Genomic DNA, 17,021 nt, shown 5'->3' with positions numbered 1-17,021 from the left:
CTGACTTTAGATTGTCGCTGCATAATCACTGCCACATGTCTGCGTGCTTCATCACACAGAGTTATAGATAACCTGAGCCTCTTGCCAAGGCAGACAAATGGTGGTTAATTCTGCCCAGCGTGGGCAGAACGTTCCTTCCGCAGAGCGGTGCCTCCCATGCAGAGCTGCTCTCCCTGCTGTCTCCCACTAGACTCTAGACAGCTGCCCTTTTTGACACCTACTTCCAAAGTTCATCATCCACAGATTTTCTGTCAAGATGGCATTTTTGAGGTTGCTTTCTAACAGTATCTTTGGGAACATATGTGACTTGAAGTTATTCAGAAGCCTTGGACGTCTCTGGACAGGCCAAAGGTGGATCTAAGAGGCACCCTGTCCACAATGTAGAACAAGCTGTTATCATAACAAAATAGCTCAAGAATTCAATGAGCTTAATTCCATTATTCTGAACAGTGAGCATCGAAAGGTCCCTTGTGCTTAGAAATTATACAGGAGACTTTTTAAATGTTTGAGACTTTTAAGTTGTGCTAATGACCCTTGTTCTAAGATACTGTTGATGATTGTTTCTCTTTTCCTTTACTAGCTGGCTGCCAGAAGAACATTGCCTGAAAGGGACCTGACACTGATCCCACATCCAATCTAAAATTTTGTGTTAAAAGGGTATTTTTAATATACGCAGCTGAAGTAAACTGACATTCTTCAGTCCTCACTGATATTAATAGAGCAAGATCAATTTGCAGCTGCTTAGCACCTGGCCCAAAGACTTTCATTTTTTAATCAGAAAGCAAGTCTCATTTATCCAGGGATCTCACTTTGGGACAGCAATATCTTCCACAGATGTGTTTGCTTAGATTTCCATCAGGAGTCTCCAGCACAGATATTTTATTTGCATAACAACCATAATACAGTCCCATGCCTCATATAGCAGGACACAGCAAACAAGTGGGTGAGGAGAGCTGAACTGGTTCTTTAAACTATATCATAGCATATATTGCTTTAAAGATACACTTCTGCTTGCATTCAGTTTATTAGTTTAACAGTTTCTGGTCTAGCCTCATTCTGTTTTAATTTAAATCATCAAGGCTTTACGCTTGGGAGCAAGCAAAGGGCAGTCTGAAGGTTTTGCAGCTCTGGGGCCAAAAGGAATGTGACTGTAAAACACACTTCTTCTTCTACTTGTCTATCAATTGCCTATTTTTATTTTAAAGGAAAAGAAAACTTCAACAAAAACGGCAACAACAAAAGATCAGGAGGTTTCAGATTTATTAGCACACTGAATAGAAAGACAAGATTTAATAGTGGGGGTTTTTTTTTGTTTTGCTTATCTTTGGTGAGCTGATGGTAAATGAACGTAAAGAGCACTGCTGTTTAACAGTGGCTTTGCCCTAAAACAGCTTCATGAGAATGAAAAATTTATGGTGCAAAAGCAGAGGAATAAAGAGATGTGTTAAAGGAAGAATAATTGATCCCCTGAAAATCTGTGAATGGACTTATGATTCTACATTTCTGAAAACTGTGCTAGCACAAAGTTTGCACTGAGAAAAGCATGCTGAAAATGTGCCTTCCTTTCACCCAGCATAGTCCACCTTACTGAAAAAAAAATCAGGTTTTATCCTATAAGGTACTTGAAACCAAGAATAAGCAGAGAATATTTATTCTCCTTAATCTGGCAGTGCCTTTTGGTGGCTGACCTAATTTCTGTGTACCTGTGGGGCTAAAGAGTGAGAAGGAGGCATTCACTGACCGGGGAGAAAGAGATTAGGGAACAGGAAATTTGCTGAATACATGAATTTATGGTGTGGTCTGCACTTTTGTATGATTAAATGTGAAGTGCAAGCAGCAAAACTGGGATTTACGAATCTCAGCCTAAATAACTGTGGAAAACTTTGACTCCTTGCAGGAATGTCTACACCTGAAATATTATTATTATTGTCATTTCTTTGGTGAAAATAGGATAGTGAAGATAAACACCAATCAGTGCATGCTGCAATTTCAATAAGATGAAAAACGAAGATGAGTAAAACTGCAAGAAGAGTTACATGATGTTTCCCTCCTGAAAATTTTGGAGGCATATTTTCAATTTATCTGCTTGCCTCACTTGGGTAGTTTGGGGCTTTGCTAGACAGAGGTGAGTGAGTGCATTGCAGATTCTGTCCCACAGTGGAACACCAGGGAAATAGCTGGGCAACAGCAATGGGCATGTAGCCCTGAGTGTGCCCTGCTGGGTAAAGTGGAATAAACATGCAAGTGCAATGAACATGTGCACCATGAATCCACATAATGAATGTTCATTTTCTTTAAGGTTTGTCCAGAGATTTTCTTTATGCAGGTGAAAGATGAGTACACTTATCTTAATGACTGCACCTACATAAAATAATTTCTCCTATTTTGCCATGTTGTGTAATTATAGGACTTGGTACATCTAGTCCAGACTGCAAATGGATTTGTTTGCATCAAACAATGCAGCCTGTATTTGTTCAACAGCTGGGAGGGAAGGGGAGGAGGAAGAAACTTCTTAAAGAAAAATAATGGTAAGGATTTTTTTGCATCTCTTTAGCAAAAGAATAAGAACATAATAATTTCCTAGCATGCATTAAAGTTTATCTCATATATACAATATAAACTCATCCCATTGAACAATTTGAAAAAGCATCTATAACAAAATATATCTCATATGTATGTAATTCTCTATAGTAACCTTAAGAACACTCTCAAAGTATAAGTTAACTTAGATCCAGTGTTAGTCCAAGGTAAAATTATTTGCATCAGCAGTAAGGAGTCATATACAAACAAGATCTATACTATAATGATACTGTTTCTTAAACAGGCACCCAACACTATTTTCATGAGTTCCAAGGTATTTTTCAGGCTTATACCTCATCCATTTTAATATGTGTGTCAATAGTTAAAGGTAGGTATTGAGCTGTCTCCTTCTCAGGTGGATGCATGCAAAAGAAACCAAGCCCTCCTCACATGTGGGTGTGGGGCAGACCAAGAGCAGGGCACCCAGTCCTGCCCTTGTTGACTTTCCAACATCTGCTTCAGCAACTCACTGCACACTGTAGGAGCAACCCAGGCTCCTCCTCTGCCTTCCACAAAGCTTTAGTCTGGCCATGAGAAGGTTTAGGTATATAGTTGTGCTTTAATTCCCCTTACCTACAGGAATGGTCATTCCATGGATTTTGTCTGCCCAACCAGCATAATACCTCAGGGTTTTTATGACTCCCTGGAGATCTACATAGAAAGCTTGCAAAAACGGTTTGCCACTGTTCAGTGATTCCATAGTCTGCAGAACAAGAAAAAGTTAAGAGATGTAAGTATTGTAACATTTTTGGACTATTGTACCTAAGTATTCACCATCTTAACAGCTCTTGAACCATGACAAAGATTTTAATGAAGACAAATCAGTTGCACCTTGGTGTAATTTCAACCCAGAAGGTTCAGAACAATTATCTGATCCCCTTTGTTACTTTTCACAAATGTGAACAAAAAGTATTTTCCTTGAAAAACCCAAACTAGTTTCTTCTGGAGTATTCTGGAATGGCTATGATTTTAGGAATACTTGTGTATGTTTATGTGTGTTTGTCTGTCCGTCTGTCTTGTGGATTTATGTGTATATCCACATGCATGTACATGTGCCTTTGTGTACTTTGAACCTAATAGCCACTGTGTTTGGTCCAGATCTATAAATGCTGAATTGCTTTAATCAGGAGCCAAGATAAAAATGCCTGTCAAACTGGGTTCTGTTATGTTAATGATAACAGCTGAGAAGGGGCTCCTTGTAGCCCTGTATTAATGATCTGAATCCATAAAGAGAAGAATGGACACATCCCTCTTTATATAATTGATGTGAATATAAAAATTTCTCTATATGGTTGCCAAGACTCCTGCTGAGGTCTGAGATATCTATACTGTACAGCCAGTTTATTTACTGCCATCAAATAAACAAACTTTCCTCTAGGGAAGCTCATAAATTAACAAGCTATCTTTATTTTTTTAGTTAATATTCCTATTTTTAAAAGTATCTTATAAGCTATCCTCTTAGGGGTTCCTAAGATCATTTAGAAAAAAAAATCCAATAAAATATCCTAAGATGTTGAGTAGCTTAACTAATTCTCAATAGCTGTCCAATAGAAATCATTAAGAATGGGCAAAGGACGCCCCTGTGTAACACACCAACCATCAAATGAGTTTCTGTAGAGAAGAATGGAGGCCTAATTCTGCACTGACTTATATCCCCAAGAGCAATTAATGGCACTGCCTGCAGTGCAGCTCAGTAAAGAACTTGGCTCCAGAAATAAAAATTAAATGACAGGCAGAGTAAACTTGATTTGCTGTGCACTTCCTTCTCCCCATGGCGATTTTACAGTACGTGCCGGCGGTAAGATGATTTAAGTGTTGACAAAGCTGGAATTAAGATGTTCACAGGCTTAGTTCAAAGCACTTGACATGCGGAAAACAACATTAACAATGGCACCGTTGCGATGGCTTCATCCCAGAGAGGAACAGAGCCACACTTGGAACTCCTGTCACCAGCCCAGTGTCCCTGAGCACCTCTCTTGTGTCCCTGAGCACCCCACCTGTGTCCCTGAGCACCTCTCTTGTGTCCCTGAGCACCCCACTTGTGTCCCTGAGCACCTCTCTTGTGTCCCTGAGCACCTCTCTTGTGTCCCTGAGCACCTCACTTGTCCTTCCCTTCCTGCCTGCACAGATCACCCCAGCCTGCCATCTCTTGTTCTAGAAGAGTTACAGGCCTGCCTGGCGGGCACACACGTGTGCACACCCCTGCTGTTGTGGGATATCCAATTTAAAGCTGATCTGAGCCCACTGGGAGCCTCTTGTTGGCCTTTATGGGTTTTGCACCACGCTGTAAGTGGACAGAGCCATTTCAGCCAGGAAGCTGCATGTGGTTTTCACATACAATTCATATCAACCCATTCATGAATGAATTGGCTCTCAGAACGTAGAACTGACAACTGATTTGACTTCTGATTTTTATGTTTCACTTACAGCAAGAATTGCCCTGTCCCTTTCCACCAAGTCTGCTAACTTATCCAAAAGATGTCCTCTTTCTGAGGCATCCATTCTCCTCCAAACAGAACCCAGGGAAAAAGCCAGCCGAGCTGCCCTCACTGCCTTGTCTGTATCAACCTGGGAAGAAGGAAGAAGAAAATTGAAGACACAAGGTAAATAACACAAGCAGGCTTATTGGATTTGCTATTATACAACCTTAGTCACATGTGATGGGTTTTGGAACTATGATTTATACAAGAACTGTCCAACAGTGCTATTCTGGACTGGTTGCTTTGATCTATTTATATGTTTGTATTATCTGTTATGCATTTAATTTATACATTAAACATATAGCCATTTGTGGGATACATTACCTTGTCAGCCTCCTGAATGTCACAGATTTGTTCTCCTGTTGCTGGATTATATACTGGGAATATTCTTCCACTTTCAGAATTCTGCCACTCATTATTGATGAAAATCTAGAAAAGGAAGAAAAGTCATCAGGTCTCTTGCATGAACGAACAGTAATGTATATAACAACAAACTCATGAGAAAAACTGCAGATTCTAATACAAAAGAACTGAAACTTATTTTTGTGTGAAAATTACAGTTTTCAAGAGTTCAGGCTGAGGTCAGCCCCTGATGCCTTTCTGTATTCTATAGCAGTGTCATTATAGAAGCAACATCAAAGTCTAAACATTGGTTGATGTTCAAATTTGGTTCAAAAACTGTAACAAATAAACTAAAAAAAGAAATAGCTGTACCAGAGGAAAAGCCTTGAAACTACTGAAGAGAAGACAAGGATTTGGAGTAATCACTCAGTTCAGTAAGTAAACATTTAGTCACTGATACATCCCAGTCAAGACTGAATAATCTCAAACATCACAGTTCTTCAATACACAGTCAGTTAATTATGGCTACAGTGACGGCTTGCAGCACAAAACTAACTTGCTTATCTGCTAGGAACAATGGAAATTGTTACATTCTCTCAGTGTTGATATTTTAATTGTCAGGGGCAAAACAACTTTAAATGGTAATGGTGCTGACAACGGCTGTCTTGAGTAAGGTAATGACAAATGAGTTTATTTAAAGTAGATTTTTACTGGTAGCTGCATACATGTCCATTATTTTCTGCTGAATGACTTTTAAGAACAGGATGCAATTATTTATTAGCAAGTATTAAAGAAGTCAATACATGAAAATGAGTGAAAAGTTTTCCAGGTATTCAGACTCCTTCTGTCTTTTAAATCTTTCTAAGAATGAAAGTGTTCAAAATTCAGGCACAATTTGGATTCCTTGGAGTCCAGATATCAATGTATTTTTAGTGGATTCCATGAAATACAACTTGAATGTGTAAGTTGGTGTCCTGGCCTCATTGAAATACACAGGAATTTTCCCCCTGACTCCACTGAAAGCAGGAGTTCACATGTAGAGAGAAGGAATATTCACCACCTGGCTTGTTGATTTGTTGTGGTTTTTTGGTTTTTTTTTTTGCATACAGGGCTATGTTTATAAGGACAGGAACCTTTGAAAGCTTGAGGAGTTCCAATCAGAGATACACAGGTGAGAGAAACTGGCCCATCTCTGTACACATGAAGGCAAAACCACATCTGTAGAGTTTTCAGTTACTAGACATGAGCTTGCTCAAACCTACTCTCCAAGGCAAAGGGAAGTGCTGTAGCTGTGTCCTCTCAGCAGGGCTTGTTAGCTCAGGCTGGGTGCCACAGTAGCTGCAGTGTCACAGCTCCAGCTCCAGAGCTCACTGTGGCCATGTGTGGGGGAACCTGTGCCTGCCTGGAAAAGACCCTGCCAACAGAACTGTACACAGGAACCAGCAATTCCATGCGCTTTTGCTATTATGGATGCATTTCTGTTGTGCTTCCTCATCTTCCCAACACCTCAAACTTCAACCTCTGCTGTGTGCCCCTCCATCCATTCCAGAGTCTGTCCTTTCTTTACTCCTCCTTGCTCCTTCTGCTTAGGTTTTCAAAGTTGCTGAACTCAGGACCTACCACACCACTGCCATTGCTTTCCTTGCACACCCTCTTTATCCTGAACCTGTTTGTGTCCTTGGACTGTGAGTGTCCCAGACTGTGCTGGTGTCTCCCTGCTCAGGGATGACACTGTTCAGCAAACCCAAGTACTGGTCCCTGTTAGGACATTCTGGAGCTAACCCAAATGAGATAGAGAAAGAATCACCAGTATGATCTCTAGTGACCAATGCCATAAGCTGAAACCCTCTGGTGTATCATTGTCACTTTTAGACCTTAAGTGAAGCAAAGAAACCCTGAGATCTGTGACCTGTGTAGAGAAGGAATTTACTTTGTGCTTTCCACTGAGTTTTCTCAGAGTTAACTCTGCACCCAGTGAGTGTGTCAGGGGGTGCTGAGGAGGGAGGGGAAGGGAGAAAACTTCCAGCTTCAGGAGCAGATGGCCAGAGAAGATGTAAGCATGTTTGTTTAAGGTGACAGGATGTACATAAACACATGGGCTTCTTGTGTGAGCTGCACTGAAAGAATAAAGCAGTTTGGTTGAGTACAAGAACCTGAGAAATCGTGGCAGCCACAATTCAGTAAATTTCCCTTAGAGCAGTGGTCTGTTCTTTATTAAATGTATTAAAAAAAATTAACTCCATTCTGCTGGGATTAACACCTATCATCAGGTTTGCTAGTACACAGGACATATATTTGTTCTTGAAATACATTTCACCGTAAGAATGAGAAATAGTGCCGTGGAATTACAAAAGAGTGCTGCAATTCAAGCTGACTGGAAGGAAAAGCTGTATGATTTCATTGAATGCTCCATTTATCCCACTGACTTAGAAAAAGAACAGTAATAGTAAATATTTCAGATAGGACATGGGAAGGATCTATTTGGCATAAAGTTAGAGCTGAAAGCAAGAGAAATTGCTACTGTTAATGGTTAATGTTAGTTTCTTCCTGTTCCACTTTCTATAAACAAGGTATTGCCTATACAAGCTCATTACTGTAAACTGAGCACATTTAAATTGGCAGTAAAATCAGAGTATTTACTCTAGTGCACAAATAAAGTACCTAGTCCCATGTTTTGGAACAGTTTCAAGTCTTGAAATCCAGCAGCTGGCGGCTTTACAAGCAAAGCCTTACACTTAAATAATTCACTTTTGAAAGTTTTAGGTGTTCTGTGTCAGGTAGTACCATTCAGCAGATATTCCTACCACCGAGACGCAGATTCTTTTGCAATAAATTTGCATTCACAGGGGCTTTTATAACTCTTCCAGCACTACTGACTCCAATGGCTGTTGATTAAATGTATATATCCTGTACATTTAATCTGACTTTCATTATGGCCACTTCGTAAAAATGCCATGAAATGGAGAAGCGATGACACATTGCAAGAAAAAGGAATCCCTGCAAAGCCTCAAATTGGGTTTTTTTCTCCCTTATTTATAGTGATCATGCTAAAGGCTAACTCTAAATCAGGGGGAATATTTGACAGCAAATGTTCCTATCTATGGATTATATATAACCCATCCTAAACACCAGATAAAAAAGGGGTAACCTTAGAAAAAGAAGGGCTTGCTTCCATGTAAATCATGCTACAAATTGGACAACACCCAGTGAGTTCATTGTTCAACCTCAATTGTGAAGGCTATTCACATTTACTATTCCCCTGGAATCAATGTTAATTAAGGCTGACTGGGGCTATAAATCAGCCTTTGGTTTTTACAACTTAATTCAGCATTAAGCATATATATGTAAATAAAAGGTAACTGATTAACCACTTGAGTTTTCCAGGAGTTACTGAGGTAATTTGTTTTTGTTTGAGTCCTAGTGTTACCTTTTGTGATATGCAGTAGGGAGAAGAAAAAGTCTATAGTGTGTCATGCATTTGCTATGTGGTATTGTGGTAGTTAAATAATCTGGCCTGTTGGGTGCTATCAATAGCATTGTGCCAAAAGGCAAAGGGAAGAAGGGAGCACTTGAAAAATCTTGGAATACACAAACGTTTTGTTTGCCATTTACTCTCAGTAGAGGCAGTAATGGCAGTAATGTCAGAGGAAGAAGATAAAAGGTCAACTTTGCTGCTGGACTGAGGTGTCCCTGTCAGTGCAGCCATTTAGCCAAGAACAAACCCAAGTGGCAAAGCAGCCAAGGGCCCCTGTGAGTGGAGTCTGGCTGAGGCTGGTGTGCAGGGGGTGAAGGAGAAAACCAAATACCTTTTTCTGTTCCCCAGTGATGCCAAAGGGGCCAGCAGAGCAGGGGAGCTGGGGGTGCAGGTGCTGGGGTGTGTGAGCCTGGGTGGTGGGAGGGGCTGTTCCAAACACAGCAGTGTGACAGGCCTGGGTGGGAGCTCCCTGCTGCCCATGTGAACATGAGGCCCCTTGGAGTGTCATCATTCCCAGGAGATCTCATCACACAGATCTCTGGGCAATTTCTGTTCCTTTTCAAATGAAAGATAGAAAGGGCATGGATTTTCCTAAAGAGATCAGTCACATCCCTCCTGGTACTGACAATAACCTCTTGCTCATACACTGATGTTCTCACAGATCTTTTACTAGAACTTTGCCAGATAGTGGTCCTACCATGTATTCACTAGGTTCAAATCCTGCCTGTGGCTAATTATATATGGCCTCTGTTGCCAGAGTTCCACAGGGCTGATCAAGAAATCAATCTGACTCATCCTACAGGTCAAGTGACTCCAATCTGCCTTGGAGATACCTCATCATACCAAAAAGTGTACAAAGGAAAAGTAAACCCAAAGTTACCATGTAAAAATTCCAAGCTACTTTGAAACTGCTGACATGTAGTTGGAAGAAAATCATACATTGCATTTTGCACAAGACCTGTATTTCACAAGCATTACACACTGAGGTCAATAGCATCTTGGATGCTCATCAGATTTGATATCAAGCCAAGAGTAAATGTTTTTAGCATAACACAAAGCAAATTTAGCTTTGCAAACAAACAACTACAATCTCTTGTTTCAGTAGCCATCTATCCCAGCTGGCTTAGTAACATTTAGCAACTTAATGTTCATTTTAAACCATGCAGGTAATTGGAGTGATAAGTATTCAAAGAGGAAGGGATGTGTACAAACCCAGGCTGGACATTCTGATCTGCTGTGCAGCAATATCAAAATTCAGAGCAGGGAGAAAATGTGCTTTCAACATTATTTAGCAGCAAGGAAGTACCAAACAACTATCTTTATGAGTATGTGTATAAATACAATTAATTAAAATAAACCACAGAACTGATACCTCCTTTGCAGCTTTTAGTTGAAGGAGCTTTAGTTTCATGACACTTCAAATTGCCTCTGCTGTTGAGCCAGGGGCTAGCCCTGGATTTGGGAAATGGAACTGATTTTTACATTCACTGGGGATTCCTGCATGCTCACTGCCTCTCTTTTTTGTATTGCCTCTTCTTAAAACATACAGGGAAAAAAAAAGATTTTGGGCTCTCTTAATTCATAAGAGTAATCAACACAGGTGGCAACAATGTAACTTTTCATTTCCTTTCTTGAAAATGTTCTTAAATGATGTGTGAGTGAAATGATGATCTACATTCTTAATTCGATATTGCTTAGTGATGATGTCATGAGACATTTTCTTCAGGCTCCCCAGCTGTTCAACTCAGAACTTCAGGCAGTGCACAGACAGTGGCCCTGCATTCAGCTCTTTGGAGGTGGAATTATTTTCCCATGGATTTAATAAACAAGGTTTTTGTGCTGTTGCAGCTCCTAGAAATGTTTTTTGGTACAGGAAGAGGATTTTAACATCCAAATAATAATGGCTTCCCACAGGAGATTTGGTTCTGGATGAACGGAGGAAGGAATGGGAATTTCCTAACTCAATTGATTTAGTAGCTGGTTATAGTTTCATTCCATCAAAGATCTTTTTTTCATATGTGGCTTTTTCCTTAGAGAGCTTTTGACACTGAATCTGCTGGGATGGGGGAGGGGGCATCAGATGCCAAAGTACTTTATAAGAGAATCACAGCTGCTTGGCCCTCAGCATCTTCTCAGAGCTGGAGGCACTAGAAGTGCATAATGGCACTTCTTTTTTAGGGGGGACGGACAACAATTTTAGAGGCATGCAAAAAATCCAGCAGCAGCATTTCCCTTGGTAAATACTGCATAACATCCCAGATACCAGGCACCTGTGCCTCAGTCTGGTCAGGAAATTTCATATCCTTTCCCATCTCAGCAACTTCATTTCCTCTCCTTGGGAAACATTTCGAGTCCTAATGATTAGTACGATTGTAAGGGAATGAACTAGGTGGGATTGCCAATCAGAGGTGCAGCTTGTTTATTTTCACAGGCCTTGTTTTCCTTCACTTTTATGGCTGTCTTGATACAGCAAATCTCTCACATTCTAGAGTGTGTTGTGAGGCACTCCTGGGAGTGACTGGAAACCAACAGCTGGCTATAGAATCAGCAAAAACCTGCTTTATAAGAAGGCACTAGGAAAGCAAAAGCCAATGCCAGCAGTCTGCTGGCTGAATGACCAGCGACGGATCAGCAGTGCCATTTAATTTTATTTTTAAGAGGGTTGTTCAGGTGACCAGCAAGAGTCACAGCTTCTTGCTGGCAGTTTACAAAAGGTGAGTAATGGGCTTCAAGGCCAACCTACCCAAGGAGGTTGCAGGACTCTGCTCCTGAGCCATGAATGAGCCTGTCTGGGCAGTGCCAGTGGCTGTGCTGCTTTCAGGGGAGAGCCCTGCACGAGCCAAGGCAGCCTGGCTGGCCCACCACCTCAGCACAGGGGGTTCTCATGTCCTTCATTACCCCTGAGCAGAATCACCCTCACAGTCACCCAGATTTGGGTTCTTCAGTGAGATGCCTTTCAGCTGTGGAGGAACTGCAATTGTGTGAGAGTAACAGTGAACTATAGAGGAACAACATTGCACCAAATCTAATTCAGGCAAGCAAGCTCCCGTGGGCACAGCTGGTTTTCAGCTACAAGAGGTCCAAGAGGTCCAGAGTAGAACAAAAGTAAAAAATCCAGCTGGTTTCAGTGGGAGCTGAATCAGGCCCCAGTTGAGGAAAAGGAATCAGTGGCAACAGCATCCAGAGGGATGTTTGTACTGGGAAACAAAGCTGTTTCACTGGAAACTTGACACATGCTCTAGAGCCTGTGAGGTCTGAAAGGCCAAACAAAACCAGAACATGTTGATTTTTATTTTTCCTCTTTGGCTGCTGGGTTGTCCTTCTCTCTCCTTACTCTCACTACCCCCACACTGTAAAAATAGAAAAAGAAGGGAAAAAAAAAAAAGAAAAAAAGGAAAAGGAAAATGAGTTCTAAAGCTCTGTGTGCTGTGGGGTGCTTCATCTTTTTTAAAGTCTCATTTGGACCTCAGAGCCTGATTGAATAATGTCATAGTTTTTGGACCTGGTGTACCATAAATGTGGCTTTCCTTCATAAATTCAAGCTTGAAATTGCACTCAAGAAATCTAGAGGGCAAACTTGTGGGTGCACTGAGAGGGCTGGAGAATTTTAAACCTTTACAAACATAGTACAGCAGGAGGATCAAAAAAGTGGAATCAGAAATAAAATGCCCAAGAAGTGAGTGTTTTTGCTGTCCATGCAGCCAGCTCTGGCACAATTCTGTTTGTGCAAGCCCAGTCTTGTGCCAAGGGGAGATGTCTGATGAGAAGACCAGGGTGTCTGCCTTCTCTGGGTGTAAATCCCAAGTACCAAGGCCTGAGTCAACTCTACCAAAATTAAAGCCAGTGCTTCATACCAGTGTACTTTGAATCAGAAACCAAGTGTTTGAAAGAGGTGAATACACCAAGGTTTTTCAGCCTGTGTAAATTAAGTCAGGCTTCAGTGTGGCTGACATGAGCTGGGGGAGGATTCCCATGCTCGAGCCCTCATGGTGGCAGGAGCTTGGGATCTTTTCAGTCCCAGAGAGGCAGGAGGAGAGGGCAGAGCAGGACCTGTCTTGCAGGGGCTGCTGCCCTGTTCTGCTCACCTGGATTTTCCCATGCTTCAAGGCAGATAGGGCAAGTCCCCCACTGAGCCAGCTCACAGACAGAAGAGGTTTAGGGAATGGTATGCTAGGAAAGGGGTGTGATGGGAGGAGAAACCAAAACCAGAGGAATTCAGGGTCTCTGAGCAGCAAATGGAATCAGAGAAAGGCTTGAAGCCTCCCGTCAGTCTGCTGTGAAAGTGGAATGTAACATGATTTTTTCTCCCCTATGTCCCTCATCCCTCACGCCAAATGTTTGACCTGCCTGTCTTCCTGTCTTAATTAGTCTTCTGTCTTTCTGGGAGTTGGGTCTGTTCTTCTGCAAATGGCAGCACATCAGACAGGGGAAACCTGTCATGTTTGTTTTCTAAGCTGTAGGGGGTACCCATTTGAAAAAACTCCCAGCTTATCTAAACATTTTTGTTTGTATGATTTTGAATTAGGAAGTGTGAGTAATTAGTTAAGAAGATTAAATAAGTCTTAGCAACATGCAGTAGCGTGCTTACTTTCCTCCTCCTCACCCCAAGTATTTCCTGCACAAAGCCCAGGCTGCCAAACTGTGATGATACCCTTTTCTATTTTAGTTTCTCATTGTGCCACATGCTGGTACAGCATCCATTATTTCCATTCAGTCTCATTAGAGGGATTATTTTGTGCCTGGTTGTTCAAGAAAATTAATCTAAAGAGAAGAAATTTCAGATTGTATTGTCTGTTGAACTATGCCCACCACAAACATTTTACTCCTTTTAGCTGCCTTATTAAACCAGTGGGAAAAAACTTTCGTTGCAGCACACAAAGGCTTTCCTCAAAGTAATTTTTACTTTTTTCAGTTAATGAAGAATTTGTCTGCTGTTAGTAGAACAATACAGGAGAAATAACATAGCTCAGGTAATAGTTCATGTATTCCTAAGAAACTAAGCTCCCAAGTTTTACTTATCCTTTCATCAGCGTGACTCTTTAATTGCTGGAGAACACTTACTCTCTTTAACTGCATCAGAAAACATTGCTTGTGAAATCAGGATGACTAAAACATTAACTGTGCTTTCCATTTTCACTAATACAAAGACAAGCCATCACTGGATGAGTTGGGTAAAAATGGCAGTGGTTTTTATGGAGAATGATCCTTGATGTCACTTATTGCACCTTAAAAAGTGAAATAATGAAAGATTTTTAAAACTCCACTAAATCAAGAGTGGAGAGGAGGAGTGTTTGTTTACATAATCAATTACTGGGCTGTCACTGGGCTTTAATGAAGTTGTGGCTATTAAGAACTTGATCCTGGAAACCCTTCCACAAGTGCTCATTTGCAATGGTGGGAATGAGGAGGAGTTTGTACAAACAAGACTCGTATTACTCTGTGTAGTTCTCCTGTGTTTTGCATTGTTTGTGCATTGCCAGTCTTGTGTGCTCCTTATGTGTGACAGAAAACAGTGTGAGCTATTAATCTGTACATGGGAAATACGTTCTGCCATTTGGAAGAATTTAATCTCCCTTGTAGGTAACTGCCATTTTAAATGTTCATCACCAGGAACAAGTTCTTACTTAGAAATTAGCTGTGCTGCACAAATAAATATTCCTCCTAGGATTTCAGACATTATAGGCAACACAGAAAAATACAATAAGCAAATTTATTTTGACTTAAAGCTCTGCCTGAGAAAATTACCTTATAACTACACATGAGAAATTGCTGGAATGTCAGCTTCATTTGCAGTGGCCCCTTATGGCCTGATCACCCTCCCTGGCACGATAAATCACTGGCAAGATCCTTACCTTAACACGTTTGATCTCAGCTCAGCAAGACTTGGTTTTGATGTGAAGAACTCCAGATCTGTTAGGTCAGAGACAAATAGCAGAGCCACTGACCTGCAAAGTGCTAAGTCTATATTAGACCCAAGTGAGCAGCGTTAAGCTCCTGAAAAGTTTGCCTTCGCTTCTACTTTGCATCCTGAAGCTTTTCAAATATTACTGTTAGCATGTTTTGTTAATGATGCCAGAGACATTTCCTTTTGTGCCATTCTGCATGTACAGAAGCCACAAAAAGCATGTGCTGTGAGAAGCATTATCTTGGATAAACTGTTAGAATTATCTGCACTTTAGAGAAACATGAAATAAACCTCATTATTTATTGGTTTCTCTACTTAATTTACACAAATGGTTTGCACTGGCCTTTTTCTTACTAGACCATGCCTACTGATATAATAATAATGATATTCACCAGTACACATATTAAGATGATGCAAAGAGCCTGTGTGTACGTGTGTACATAAAGAAATTCAAACTACTGCTAAAAACAAAAAACTCAGCTTGTGACACATTCAGAGTCTGAACTTGCACAAAGAACAGTTTTGTGGCCCCTCAGTTTTGCAGCCTTGGTTTGAAAGTATTACTTATTGTCCTGGTTAAACAGTCACTTATCTCCACGATAGTAAGCAGGAGTGTTAGTCTACCAGAAAATTGGATGTTCTTAATGGGCTTTGGGGGAGAATAGCTTTGCATCATCAGCATTAAGTTAAATCACATTAAGTACCCACTTACAACATACGGATTACCACTTATGACATCTTTGGTGAAAGCCTTTAAAACAAATTGTTGTGTTTGTTAGAAGAAGCTGTGAGATAACAATTCCCAGAAGTCGGATTTATAAATTCCTTTTGCTCTTCAAGAAGATGCAAAGGAACCCAACAACTCTCATTCAATGCTGCAATGAAATCTCTCGGGCTGGAAATTCTTTTCAATAAAAAGTCTTGGTAAATACTAATTTATTTACTTTAGAATATTCTTCTGGAGAGAAGAAACCGTTAGAGTACCTTTCCTCAGAGTTCAGTTCTAATTTCTCCTCCAGTTCTTTCTTGTTGATTAAGTCATTGCCTTTTACATGTACAAAACTGGAATAGGTCATTCTGCTTTTTATTATTCATAAGGCAGATTGGGGAGAACTGGGTTTAAACTGTCAAAGTATCCTGCTGTGCTTGGATACCTGACAGATTTACACCTCAAAATACACTGTGGCACTAAGACTAAAACTGGATGTGGAGTATTCTTGCAGGAGCTGATTACAGTCTCAATCAAATAGAATACCTGAGGATATAAAAAATAATGCCTATGTTTGATAGAATTTAACATTTTTGTATATGACCAGCAAGTTATTCTGTATAGAGATGAAGGCCTGAATGAAAAATGAGCTCTTATATTTAACTTTAATAGAAACAGACTAATGACTTTGAGTATGTAAATGAAAAACATGACCCTAAACTTTTGCCAAATATGCAGTATTAAAAAAGTGGATTAGGGCAAACCCCAATACTTGGTTATTCTGAGCTGTCCTTAAATGAGCAAAGCGTGCTGTAAGTCTTGTCAATAAAGAGCCTTCTTTAAAAAACCTGAATACTCATATGCAGTCCCGAGATCCACTCTCCCCATCTCCTCTAAAATTCGCATTTCTTTCCCCCCATTTTAACCAAACTCCATTTTTCTCTGCTGGAATCCCTTGTAATGATGCCAGAATATGGGCAAACCTCATTAGTTTCCCTGCTGTCTACAAGACAGGATTTATGCTTGTAGTAAACACAATGACACATGATCACTAAATGGCTAAAATCACTATCAAGACTTAAATCTGAGAAATTTTTCACCCAGACATTGCAGGTACTAATGGTATGTAAAGGTATGGAGCTCAGTATTAATTACAGCAAACATGTCCCCCAGTGCCCCACCTCTGCAAGGAGCACACCAGGGACAGCTGCTGGGGAAGGTTCATGGCTTGCAGCCTTTGGCAGATTCCTGGTAGAAGGTATGCTACCAATCCAATCCAGTGAGTAATAACTGAATTCCCATGGGACCTGGCTGAAGTCAAATGTTGCTGTTCCTGGTTCATTGCTTTTAGTCTCCCTGAAGACCATTTAGGCAAACAGCTGGAAGAGCTGACTACAAGGGTTCCCAGCCACAGGGAACCAATCCAGGAAAGTAGGTAAAGGCTTCTAACCAGGAAACAAGTTATCAGAGGATTTGTCCTGTTGCTCTCTCAAGGAAAGAAATTAACTGAGAGAGCAAGAGCACGAACAC

General features: G+C 40.7%; 1 protein-coding gene across 2 annotated transcripts in view; it reads right to left on the bottom strand.

Moving 5' to 3' along the window:
• Window positions 1–17,021, bottom strand: part of ALDH1A2 (aldehyde dehydrogenase 1 family member A2) — a 54,707-nt gene that overhangs the window by 23,826 nt on the left and 13,860 nt on the right. For both annotated transcript variants that reach the window (XM_063169589.1, XM_063169590.1), the window contains exons 2-4: window positions 5,385–5,489; window positions 5,008–5,148; window positions 3,154–3,283 (exon numbers count right to left, since the gene is read on the bottom strand). In XM_063169589.1, coding sequence (XP_063025659.1) covers window positions 3,154–3,283; window positions 5,008–5,148; window positions 5,385–5,489 — 376 coding nt within the window. The remainder of the gene's footprint in view (window positions 1–3,153; window positions 3,284–5,007; window positions 5,149–5,384; window positions 5,490–17,021) is intronic.

The sequence above is a fragment of the Melospiza melodia genome, chromosome 15, assembly GCF_035770615.1.
Source record: "Melospiza melodia melodia isolate bMelMel2 chromosome 15, bMelMel2.pri, whole genome shotgun sequence".
In the NCBI taxonomy this organism is placed as follows: Eukaryota; Metazoa; Chordata; class Aves; order Passeriformes; family Passerellidae; genus Melospiza; species Melospiza melodia.
The sequence above is the reverse complement of the archived record's forward strand: the minus strand, read 5'-3'. Positions and strand labels throughout refer to the sequence as shown.